Source organism: Homalodisca vitripennis, chromosome 2 (genome assembly GCF_021130785.1).
Source record: "Homalodisca vitripennis isolate AUS2020 chromosome 2, UT_GWSS_2.1, whole genome shotgun sequence".
In the NCBI taxonomy this organism is placed as follows: domain Eukaryota; kingdom Metazoa; phylum Arthropoda; class Insecta; order Hemiptera; family Cicadellidae; genus Homalodisca; species Homalodisca vitripennis.
The window spans coordinates 62,798,273-62,810,849 of NC_060208.1; the positions used below are offsets into that span (position 1 = coordinate 62,798,273).

A 12,577-nucleotide genomic window follows, 5' to 3' on the forward strand; every position below is an offset into this window, starting at 1 on the left:
CCTCTTCGCTTACGTGCCACTTATCAACCATTCCAAGTATACCTTGTGTGCAGATTGTAATGTCAATAACTTCTTGTCTAATTCGTGTTGCGAACGTATTAGGGGCGGTTACCTTATTACATATAAATAGGTCCCTACTTAGAAGAAATTGTAAAAGTGCCCTCACCTCTGGGGTTAGTGTTGGTGCTGCCCCATCCAGCAGAGTGATGGGCGTTGGCGTCACAACCTAGAAGAAGTTGTTGACGTCTGGCTTGTGCTTCTTTCACCAGGAGCTCTAGGTCTCTTGATGGAGGGAGTTCCCTGGCATCATATGGCAAGTATACGGAGCCTACAATTGTGCTCTGCACTATGCCTCCATTCTTCCAGGTTAGTGTGCCCACAGTGAGATCTCTGGAGCAGAATTCGTTGAGGGTTAGAAAATCCAAGCCTCTCTTCAACAGGATGCAGGTTCTGACATTCCTTAGAGAGGTACAGTAAATTAACTTACCTTTGGTTTCATTTAGGCCCGCCAACTCTCCCTTAGTGAAGCCATGGTTCTTGATAATCAATGCCAGATCAAGTCCCTCCTGGAGGAAGAAACTGGCCAGAAGGCTGCCGAAGGCAGCCCTACTGTGCTGGAGGTTGATTTGTAGAACTCGTGGCATTGTCCTTGACTGTCGAGGAGACAATTGAGACCTGCCAGAGTCCTAAGTTGGCTCTACAGTTGGAAGCCTTCACAGCCTTGTAGCAGACCTCGTTCCCGGAAGCAGACGAATCCGTAACCTTTCGGATCTGGCTTGGATGGAAGGATTTTCCACTCGTTTACATTTAGGTTGGGGTTCTGCTTATTGAACATTTCAAGTACCTTTTCAGGTGTCTTCTTCAGAAGCTTCGGGTGAGCTCTGAAAAACACCCTAAGTGGACCTCAAGATGTCCTTACGCAGACCCCACTCTCAGAGAGATGTCATCTCCCAGAGGTTTTATTCTTTGAATAACTTCTTCCAGCCAACGTTTGGTGTGCTCGTTGATGCAGGGAAGCAATTAAAAACACCTTTCTCTAGGTAGGTGCCCGCAAACGATGGAACGGAAACCATCCTCCAGGGGTTGGATTTCTTCCATAATTGCTCCTCGATGGCTTCTCCTTGCTCTGCACTAAGCTTCGCTTCCGGGTAGCCTTCGAGGGCTATGGCCATTTTGATCGCAGCGACCTCTCAGTAGGTAGCCTTGGGGTGTGCTACCAGAGGCCTCGGGATCGTGGGCCTTCGGGCTTTTGGGTTTCCCTCCTAGCCTTCTTTGCGGGTCCCTCAGCGGAGGGCGGGGTGACCAAGGTGCCTCTGGGGCGTTTGGCCGACCCCTCCCCCGCCTTGGTACCTGCAGTTGGGCCCGGAGTTGAGACCTCCTGCCGTTCTGGGTTCTTTTTCTTTCTTCTTTTTCCCCCTCCTCCACTTGGAAGCTTCACCCTTTTTCGAGAAGTTTAGCCTTTAGTGCTTCTCTTCTTTGAGCAGTGGTGAGATTGGGCCTCTTCATTCTGAGGTTGCCGAGTTTGCTCTGTGGCATCATCCAGCGTACCTGTAGACATGGGAGTGCTTGGGCTGTTGAGGGAGCTGATCTTCTATATCTTGAAGGGATTTTGCTTCCTCAGCGCTTGTACTGCCTTCCTCAGATAAAGCCTTGCCATGTATGGGAGCTTCAGTGTGCACTGGAACCTCCTGTGTTCCTAAGGCACTTTGTTGAGGAGAAGGTAGGAATGTTGGCATAACAACCTCTTGAGTTGTGTTGCCAGGTGGTGGTATGTGCGAGGTAGCTTCAGGAGCTACCTCAGCAGGAAGAGGTAGGTTTAGAAACAGCTTCAGGAACTGTTTCAAGGGTTGGGTTGGTTTTGGTTTTTTTGTTTCTGTTTCTTTTCATGTTGTTCCCACGAGAAGCTAGGGAATGGAAGGTCGACCCAGGCAGAGCCCCGCATGCCTGGGTAAGCTGCTTTTAAACTGGAGGGTCGCCGGTTGTCTAGAGTCCGCATAGTAAGACTGGTTTGCCACCAGCCATTCAGCCCTGGCCTACGCTGTTCCACCGTGGCTTGGCCCCTAGTGGGAGAAATGAAAGGGAAACTAAATTGAAGAGTTGAGGAACTTTACCTCAGATAGAAGAGAGTGAAGAAGAGAGATAGGCTGACACATAGAAAAGTGTGCCAGCCATAGGCCTCCAGAACAAGAAGAGAAGGGATCTGGAGCATTAGCTAGGGTACCTCGGGGTCGCCACTACCCGTACCGGCCTCGAAAGTAAGACCGCCCCTGAGGGCAGATTAACCATTGGAAAGATATTAAATTGCCAGGCAAGGGTTCCACCTCAGTCATCACATACACCAGATTCATTACCAGGGATGACCTTGATGACTCAGGCTAGAGGCCAAGAGAGAGGAGTGGTATCCTGCTGCAGTAGCACTGAGACACCAAGAGTAACATTGCGCTGGGATGAGTCCCTGTGTTTGCGTTGCATGGTTTGCCATATAAGTCTTGAGTTGGTACGGGGGGAGTTTGCAACCAAGAAAAGGTTACAGTAGAGTCACATCACAGGGACATTAGAGTCAATGGTAAAATGTTTACCTAATTGTTCAGCACAGTAGTTAACCAGCTGGGCTAAGAGATGAGCAGCACACAGTCCAGTCTTGGCTGCGTAACATGCTTAAGAGGGGCAACATGAGTTTTTTTTATATATAATTTGGCTTTTGTACACTTTATCTTCATTGTTTGTGCACCGCAAGTATACTACCCCGCGAACCACTTTCGGACGCATCAGCAAACCCATGTAGTTCATAGTTTATGTTTAGGGTCATTTAACTGCAGAGGACAGGGGATAGTGAGATGTCAATTGCACTTTTAAGTTCTGACACAAAGGAGTTCTACTTTTGGGCAAGTTCAGTAGGAAGGGGTTCTTCCCAATCACTAAAAAAGGTCCAGAGCAACTGCATAAAACATCTAGGGGTCATTGTGCTGGGAGAGAGAAAGCCACAAAGATCATAAATCTTCGCTATAATGTTAAGCACTTTACGCTTAGTAGGAGTCTCAAGGGAGAAGTCTTATGTTGTAAGTGAACAAGCCACTTTAAGAAGACCAATGTAGGCCTAGTGTAGAGAAGTGGGGGTCATCTGTTGCTGTACGGGAGTCTCACAATGATCTTTAGGCAGCCCCTGTAAAAGTTTGGGGAAGTTGGAAACCTATTTTCTAACTTTGAAGCCTCCTAGATTCAGGAGTTTGTTGAGTTTGTCTTGATACTCTAATGGTTCTTCGACAATGTTAGCCCCAATGATGACACCATCCAAATAACTTTAAAGGGTGAGAATTTTGGCTGCATGAGGGAAGCGTGCACCTTCATCTAATTGCCTCAAAGTTTTGATGGCAAGGTAGGGATCACAGTGGTATGGTGGCCACTTTTGGGGCAAATAAGAGGATTTTTACTTTTGAGAAGTGCCACGGGGTTGAGCTGTGCAGTGGTAGGTCTAGATGTCTGAGAGGCAGACCTTTGACCTTGAGGGTCACCAGGTGTAAAGTAAAGTAGAGTGCGATGTCTTTTTTAACATGTGGCACAAGAGGCCTTACAGTTGCATTGACAGGCAATTTGTGTTCCCAGGCATGAAACAACAGTTATATGGATCTTTCGAGGAGAGATTGGTTTAGGCCTAGTGGTTCATCTTTGTTATGAACCGTTGAGTGAAGATTAGCATCCTTAGTGTGAGAGCATTTAGTGTTCAGGAACTGTAAGATTTAAATAGGGTTGCAATCATAGAAAGCTTAAATTTGACACATGACGTACCAAATTTCACCATATTACACAATGTGTATAACGCTCTCAACCGAGTACCAGGACCGGAATTACCTTAGACCAGAAATAGATTTCAATGGCCAGAAATAGTCCCATTTTGATCAAAAAAAACTTTTCAGACCAACACATGTACACACGTTCTTATTTGGAGCAACAATAAAAACACTACTACAGCACCAGAAATACTTTAGAGTAGAAGTAGATTACAATGGCTGGATGTATATGCTTTTTGACTAAAGTAGACTGTAGTTGATCATATGTGGATTCTGTGTTAATTTTAACTGTGTAAACAAATAAAATTAATTATCGCTGTTTAAGATTTCATAAGTTAATTTTGAGAATCACAGGTAAAAGAACTTAAATACATCCTTCTCTTACTGTTTTGTTATTCAAAAGAAAGAAATCAGGCCGAGATCTTTAGAACAACTTGGTCGCTAAGAAAACGGGAGTTACAAACTGGAGATTAAGGTAATCCTCAGCCTACAACCCAAACCGATATGTTCAATTTGAATGGCAAACATTCTTGTTGACATTTAATCAGTAACTTAAATGTACAATACATCAATAACTGCTCACAGGTTATACTTCAATTTTGCTTACCGTTCTCGGTGCGAACCTTTTGAATTTTAATTTAACCAATATTGATATGTTACAAGACTTTCCAGATCCACGGATGTACATAATTTTATATTTTCTTGATCAGGGCAACGATGCAAACGCTTTTAGACCATGTAATAACAGACTGGTAGATGATTACAAAGGCCTTTAGTAGATACTTTTTGACTAAAGTAGGCTTTACAGACCGAGTATGTATATATTCTTTGATCGGTGCAACAAATCATTTGAAAATTTTCCAAAAAACAAACTCTACCTCCACCTTTTGGGTAATTTTTCCAGGTTAAAACTAATAATTTTACTGAACTCTTTGGGGTCTTAAATGGGAGTATCTGTCAAAACAAGTTATGCAGCACCGTCTTTTTAGCTGCTATAGATACTGCACAGTTGGTCTGAAACACTCTGTATACAATATATACATATACATTAATCAAATTTTTATGAATGGCAATAGCCTTATTTAATTTTTCAATAAACATTAACCCTCCATCAGGCGCTTAAAATTAGAAACACCATCAGGCGCTCACGGAGGTTTCCTCCAGGTTAGCGAATAATGGATATCATAGTCGTTTAAAACTGTTTTTATTTGTTTAAATATTCATACTGATTTAATTACAATGTAATATATTCATTTTTAGAAATTAAATAAAAATTACTCTCTTATGTAATGAATTTTCCAAATAAGAAATTCAAAATTCAAAAAAATGTTATTGTATAATAACAACATGATTTATTTTAAGGAATAATGCAATTAATTGTAAAAATGTTTAACCTACTGTAATAATATAAGGAAATTAACTTAGTTTTTAACTTCTTACAAAAACAACTTACTTCAATTCTTGAGATATTATACAATTGTAATGTCAATTATTACTCTAAAATCAAAATGTATTCTTTACTAAAAATATTTTTAAACACTACACAAAGTTTCAAAACATTTTCCTTCTGGTTCTTATAACGACAATGTTCACTCCATAAACAGTACTGAAATGTTCCCTAGCACACGGGTACTGTACTGACAAGTCTCGTCTTCATTCCCCATTTCACAAAATTCAAATAAAATATATTGTAAAACTTAAAAAGAAACCATCACAGGTCACACATTTAGGCGCACATGGATTATTACTCCATAAAAACTAAACACTATAAGGCGCTCACAGAGATTTCGTCCAAGCACTACAAACACAACATCGGGCGCTCACGGAGGAATCGTCCAGTCTCGCACGGAAGTAGACCTCATACTGACAGATTTTGACAAAGATAAGCGGGAGGCTATTGTTTCGCTTCCCCAAAAGATGCTCGTGAAGTACACTGCGGGAAACGACTGCCAACATCAGAAAAGTAGTACTATTTTTAATAATAAAAAATACACAGAGGAAAACTCCGTTTAGCGCCCGATGTAGGGTTAAATCACAAAATGTACTTGCTCCCCCAGGAATCGAACCCGGATCTCTCACTTGCTGGGTGAGTGCTACCACTACACCACAGAGCCCTTACTTTTTACGTTTTCAATTATTTTGTATTTGGCAGTATCTATCACATATGCTTTATATAACCAAACTAACACATGATCGGAAGACCAAATATCTGTCAAATGTCTTTTATTTACATTAATTAAATTTGTGCAAATGGCAATAGCTTAATTTAAATTTTCAATAAAAATTGAATTACAAAAAGTACTTGCCCTCCTGGGACTCGAATCCAGATCTCTCACTTGTTTTTGCACCTTGGTGAGTTTGTTGTAGTCACACAGTGCAGGCAACTGTCTTGTGTTTGCATGTCACCCGTCCTAGAATATTTTATGGTTTTATTTTAAGTGTATTGTACCATGACAATATACATCGCACAAATAGATCATTGACTTTGTTTATGTGATGATGATATGTCAAAACAGACAGTCAAACCTTTTTTTGTTCTCTTAGGACAGAAAACTTAGAAATTGCACCAAGTCCCCTTAATGACCTTTGTTCTACTTCTGGAGTGACAGGATATTCTGGATGGGTAACGTTGGGGATAGGGGCCGCCGGGGCCGCCTCCTGTCGAGATCCATGAGGAAGAATTTAAGGCAGTAATCTCACGTCATGTCCCTTCAGAAGAAGGGGGAAGCCAGCTCTTAACCAATCAAAGCAGGCAGGGGGTGGCACACTCTTATGTTTAGGCTAGCAAGACCCTTTGACTCTTAAGGAATGAACCCCACCAACTCCAACAGTCATCTCCCGCAGTAGACCATATCTATCGAATTACCCTTGCACCCCAGAAGTAAACTCTCTTGGGTATGCAAAAATTACTTTGTGGACGGACAATATATAAAAAATTAAAAATATATCAAACATAAGCAAAACAAATCAAACAAAAGTATACATAAGTTCTACAAACCTGTCTCTGTAAAAAAAACAGCAAAACAGCAGCAAAACGACATAGTTGAAGGTGCAGAAGAAACTGTTAAGAAGTAATTGCTGATATAATCATTTGGAATGGTAATTTTTCTATAGACCTTTCACTGTAGCACCCTCTCCTGCATGGTTTGGTGTTGTTTGCCATCTTCATTTCACTGCAATTGTTACACTCGAGCTCATATGACCTTCATCACCACCTTTTGTCAGAGGGGCCAAAAATTAGTTTTGATTCTCAACGTTTCTTAAATAATACATACTATTTTGAAAACAACTTTTGCTTATCCTGTTACTAGAAAGTTCCATAATGATCTCTTTGTGAGTATTCATTTCAAATACTAACATAAACATTTCTAAATTATGTCCATTTTTGTAGCTTTGAAGAGATTTTTGTTATATTTATGTGCTTTAATTTTTAAAAGTGTGTATGCTTGAGAGGAATTTGTAAAGCTTGGCAGTTTGCAATAAATTTACAAATATGCAACTTTTCTTTCTAAATTCTTAAAGATTTTCCATTTTTTAAATCAATAATCTTAACAAGGCCTATTTTATTATATATTTGTTATTAATAATCAAGTAATATTATTTGGTGTCTTGAATTGAAATATTAAGCATTTAACAGATGATAATATAGTACTGTGATATCCAGAACATATATTTTGTTTGAAATATCCATTTTAGATATATTAAGGTTGAAAAATGTCTACTGTAAAATATTTTTATTTGGACTTTATTTCTAAATAAGCGTATTTGTGAGTAAAACCACAATTTACAATGCCATCTATCTCTAATCTAGTAATGTGTAATTATTCTTTTACGTAAATGTTTATTGTTACAGATGAAAGTCTCAGGAGATGTACCATTGTTTCAACACAGTCGGAAGATGTTATTTGTCCCACAAGACACAAAGTTTGTGGCTCCACTGAACCGGATTGTGAAGGGAGAGCCTATGGTAACTGGGCCAGGGGAGAAAGGACCGCTGCAAATGCACTGGACAAACCTTGTATGTCCTCCACCCAAATTCGATGCAGTCACTTCACTGCCCCAGCTTCAGCCTCTGTCAACTTCAGTTCCAAAATTGAGAGTGGTCTCGCCAGAAGCTCTCGGAGTGAAAGAAGCAGTGAAAGTCTTTTCATCACCTAAGCTTCACATGGTCAGTGCCTCAATCCCTCCCAAGTTGAAGGTTATGTCTTCAAAAGTCAATATCTCAGGTTTTGATGACTATACGTCATCAAGTGAAATTAATGTCAGGAATAAACCAATGAGGAAGAATTCAAGTTTGGCAAAATTATTGGGATTGAGCAATGGTACAAAGATAAATGATAAGAGTTGCCATGAGTCAGTGACAAAATCTACACTGCCAAAATTCGAGTTTCAGAAAACTGAAAACAAATTTGTTTCGTATAAATTTCTGCCATCTGATTCATCAGGACTAGATAATGGAGGTGTAAATGAAAGTCCTGACAAAAGTAACATCTCAGTTGGTTTGAAAACTAACTCTTTCTTACGCACTCGTCTGGTTAAAAGTCAAGAGTTTATAAATAAGAAGAATAGATTGTTTATCAGGCCAAAAGGACATTTTGAGGAATTAGACAGCTGTAAAAAGGAACAAGCAAAGGTTAATAAGCCTTTATGGAAGCCAGTGTCAATGGATGGAATAAGGGTTTTGACAAAAGACCACAAAAAAGGTGTAGAATTGAGCCTGAAAGGAAAGAAGGTCTTTAGGTTAATTGGGAATAATAATTTTAAAAAGTTGATGGATAAAAGAAGGCAAATTAAGTCCTCTAATAAGCTATCATCACAACTAGTGAATGCTGCACAAAAGTTCCAGATGCTTAATGACATCCAGAGTTCTTCTATTGTTGTTCTAAATCCTTATGAAAAATTAAATAAATCAGGTAAGTTAGAAATGAAGGAAACTAAATTATCTCCATCTGTTAGAAAAAAAGTTAAATTGTATAAATGTGCCACTTGTCAGCTTTCTTACTTAACTCTGGTGAATTTGCAGATACATTTAGCAACACATACAAACCATAACTCTTCAGGTTTATCCAAAGATTGTTCAAGTAAAGATTTGGATATAGAATTTATTGGGCAGTTTCCTAGGAAAAAGGAAGATCAATATTTTGATGCTGAAAAATCAGGGAAAAATATATGCCAGAGTAGTAAAGTATTGAAGAAGGTTGTTTCAAAACAAATAAGTAATGGAAAAACCAACAAAATACCAGAGCGATTTCAGGAAGAGAATGCCTGTATTCCAAGTTCAAATCCTTTGAAGAATACTTTGAAGAGGCCAAATGAATTCACAAAGTCACAAAATTGCATATTTGATAATGAAACCAAAAATCAATTACCATTGAGAAGGTTTCTATTGAAAAGAAATCGGCCTAACTTACAAGGACGCAAACAAAAATATCAGGATTTAATATATTCACAAGCACCGAAAAAACAAGAAACAGTGAGATTAAAAAAAGAGTCTCCAAATATAACTGAAAAGAAGCCTGTGGAAGAAAATAAGCTACCTATCAAAGGTTCTAACAAGAGAGAGATGTATTCTTTAAGGGAAAAAAGAAGAATTTCATATAAACCACTGAAAAATAATATAGAGTTAATTAAAAAATCCGGTAAGAGACACAGTGAGAGACTTTTTATGAAATTAATAGAAAAGTTTAAAGATGATCCTTTGTTGACAAAGTATCCAGTTGTTATGTTATCTAGGCTCAATATTAATCCACAAGAGAATATTAAAAAGATTGCCGGGCCTTGTAATAAAAAATAAATCAGCAATATTTCTTTTGACAGTGTATTGAAATCAGTTTAAAAACGACTTAATTTTAAATGAAAAAGGTACTGCAGGGTTCTCCAGTTCTGTACAATTAATGTAAAGAGTGAGGGATTTATTGGAGAAGGTGGAGACGTATCTCCAAAAGTATGTAGAAAAAGCAAAGTAAGGCACAATCCTTGTCTGCCAAGAAAATTGTGAAAGGGTCGATGGTGCAATGTGGATGTGACATGATAATTCTCAAAAGTGAACTAAAAAAAAATCATGCCTCAATTCAACATTCTAAAACTAACATCTGTAACATATGCAACAAAATGTTCCAGAATCACCAGAATCTTTTAAAAATGCATGTGAAAAGGGATCACATTAGGAGCAAGCCATTAAAGTGTCCGAGGTAGCTCTTTAGACCTACCTACTATGATATAAGCAAAGAGCTACAGAGTCACGGAAGGTCACATAGGTCATACAATTATAAAGTAGAGCATGTTTTTATTGGTTTTAAATGCCAAGAAAAATAGACATATTTAATTGAGATGATGTTTTATCTATACACTACAGCAGATTATAAAAACATTTTTATACATATTTCTTTTAGCTTAGACTTTTGATTCTTAGTCTCCGACATGAATGTTTGATCAGTCTTATTTATTGTATCAAAAGAGAAAATAAGACAGAAAATAGTGACATTTTTCTACACTTATTTTAAGGAATTTTCTCTAATTACTTATACAGGAGAGTTAAAATTTGGTGATATGTTTTTTTTGTTTAATCCTCCAAGTACTAATTAAACCATGAAAATACGGTTTATTAGTTAAATTTACTTTGTAATATTTATCTCTTTGTGTTGAAAAATGAGACCTTTTAGATTAAGAGAGTAAGAAAAATTGTATAAGTGCTTGAGATATACTTACTATGCAAAATTAGTTAATAAAAATTCTATAATAGCATTTAGAACAACAGCTAAACTGAAGAGTGACATAAATAATGACCATAGATAGCTGTTATTAAAAAATAATGTAGGCTATCTTACAGGGATGTCCAACTTACAAAGGCTCGAGGGTTAAAAATGAATCCTTGAACTTTATTACGGGCCATATATTAGTACTTTAAATTTAAAACAGTAATAAGGAATTATGTAAAGTCATAAGTAGGACAAAAATTAGTATAATATTATTTTTATTGATCGAAGTGTTCGTTTTACATAACTAAGACAAATATTCAGATAAAATATTTTTGCAATAAATTTTTATATATCAACGAGAATCAAAATATATATTACGAGATATTATATCTGTGTGAACTCGTGCCTAATCAACTGCATCTACCAAAGAACGAATATCCACCTATAGTTATGTTAGTTGTTCTCTACCTCATAAGATAAAGTAGAGATGCATCAGAAAGCTTGCTTCTATTTTGGTTTTTTCTTCATGGATGAGAATACACTTTCACATAAATAGCTATTTCCAAATATTTATAACGTTTTTAGTTCAAAATCTCTCAAATTTAGAAATTTCTTTTTAGGAAGTAATTTAAAAACTATCTTGCCTTTCCACTAGAAATATGTCAGCTGGCATATCACATAATTCAAGGTGTAGTTCAGGTGAATAATCTTCAATTGTAGCTCTAAAAGGATTATTATAAAGCAGTAGTCTACTTTTGAGATTTTAAATTTTGTCGAATCTTGTATTGAACTCATTAACTATTTCTTGGATTTGAGAATTGCAGCTGGAAAATCGTTATATGTGAATTCTCTTCAGCTAACTGAAGACAGCTAGGAAAGTGTGTCAAGTTCTTGTAATCCAATGTTTTTGTCTGAACATTTTTAGTTTATTGTGAAACCCATGGATGATGCTTAGCAAATCTGATATTGTTTGATATTTTCCTTGAGGAATGTTAAGATGATTTGTCAAGTCTGTTAGAAAAGCTAATTGAACCAAAAATTCTGGATCTTCAAACTTCTTTTCATTTTTAGTACTGTTAGATGGCACATATTTATTAAGGAATACAGGGATGTCTTTTAACATAGTAAAGAATCATTCCACGCACTTTCTTGCACTCAACCACCATGTTGTATAATAGCAAGTTTCCTTACTCAGCCTCTGTTTCTTGTAAAAACTGCTTCAGTTGGCTGTGTAAAATAGCTTGGTTTTCCTCTGTGATCAAATTTAAAGTTTTAATCACAAGTTCAACAACTTTATACTGCTTGATGGATTTTCCACATAAAGCTTCCTGGTGAACAATACAGTGGATTGTCAGACAATTCTCAGATTGTTCATTCTCCCTAAGCAATTCTATTAATCCAGACGTTTTACATGCCATTGCTGGTGCCTCATCTGTAATCTCATGGAACATTTACCAAATCCTCCCATTCTGTCAATTGCTTTCTTTAAAGCCTCATAAATGTCTTTTCCTTTTGTTGTTCCATGAAGAGAAAACAAATCAAATAGTTCCTACTTACTAGAAAGTACTTCAAATGTAGTACGTACAAATATTAAGGGCTGACTGACAACTGTTTGATCAGCACTTTCATCCAAAAAAGTGAAAAATATCAGCATTTTTTATCTGGTCAAACAAAGATGCTTCTACTTGCCCACACATTTCAACAATTCTTCTTTGTATGGTTTGATGTGAAATGATTTGAATGTGAAACTGATTAAAATTTCTTAGCTATCTTGGAATCCTCAAATAGCTTTTGCTGTTTCAAGAGCACATTTAAAAATTAAACTGCCATAAGTAAAAGGTTTCTTTGCCCTGGCCAGCTCAAGAGATACAGCATGAGATGCAAACAAAGAATGAGTTTGGAAATGCAATATTTTACTAAACATACCAGTTTGTTGTTTCAGCTTCTTCTTCAGATCTGCAACTAAAAGTACTCCGGCTATCATATATATAGCATACATATTTTTATGCACTGTTGAGTAATGTCTCCTCGCATTATATTCCTTAGGCACTGAAACACCTTGTATGCACACCAAACACTGAAGTTTTCCAT

At 37.4% G+C, this 12,577-nt stretch overlaps 1 protein-coding gene across 3 annotated transcripts in view; it reads left to right on the forward strand.

Annotated features, from left to right (window-relative positions):
* LOC124354060 overlaps positions 1 to 12,333 on the forward strand; it is a 55,803-nt gene extending 43,470 nt beyond the window's left edge. For all 3 annotated transcript variants that reach the window (XM_046804236.1, XM_046804234.1, XM_046804233.1), the window contains one exon: positions 7,642 to 12,333. In XM_046804236.1, coding sequence (XP_046660192.1) covers positions 7,642 to 9,582 — 1,941 coding nt within the window. In that variant the 3' untranslated portion in view covers positions 9,583 to 12,333. The remainder of the gene's footprint in view (positions 1 to 7,641) is intronic.
* Positions 12,334 to 12,577: the final 244 nt, after the last annotated feature.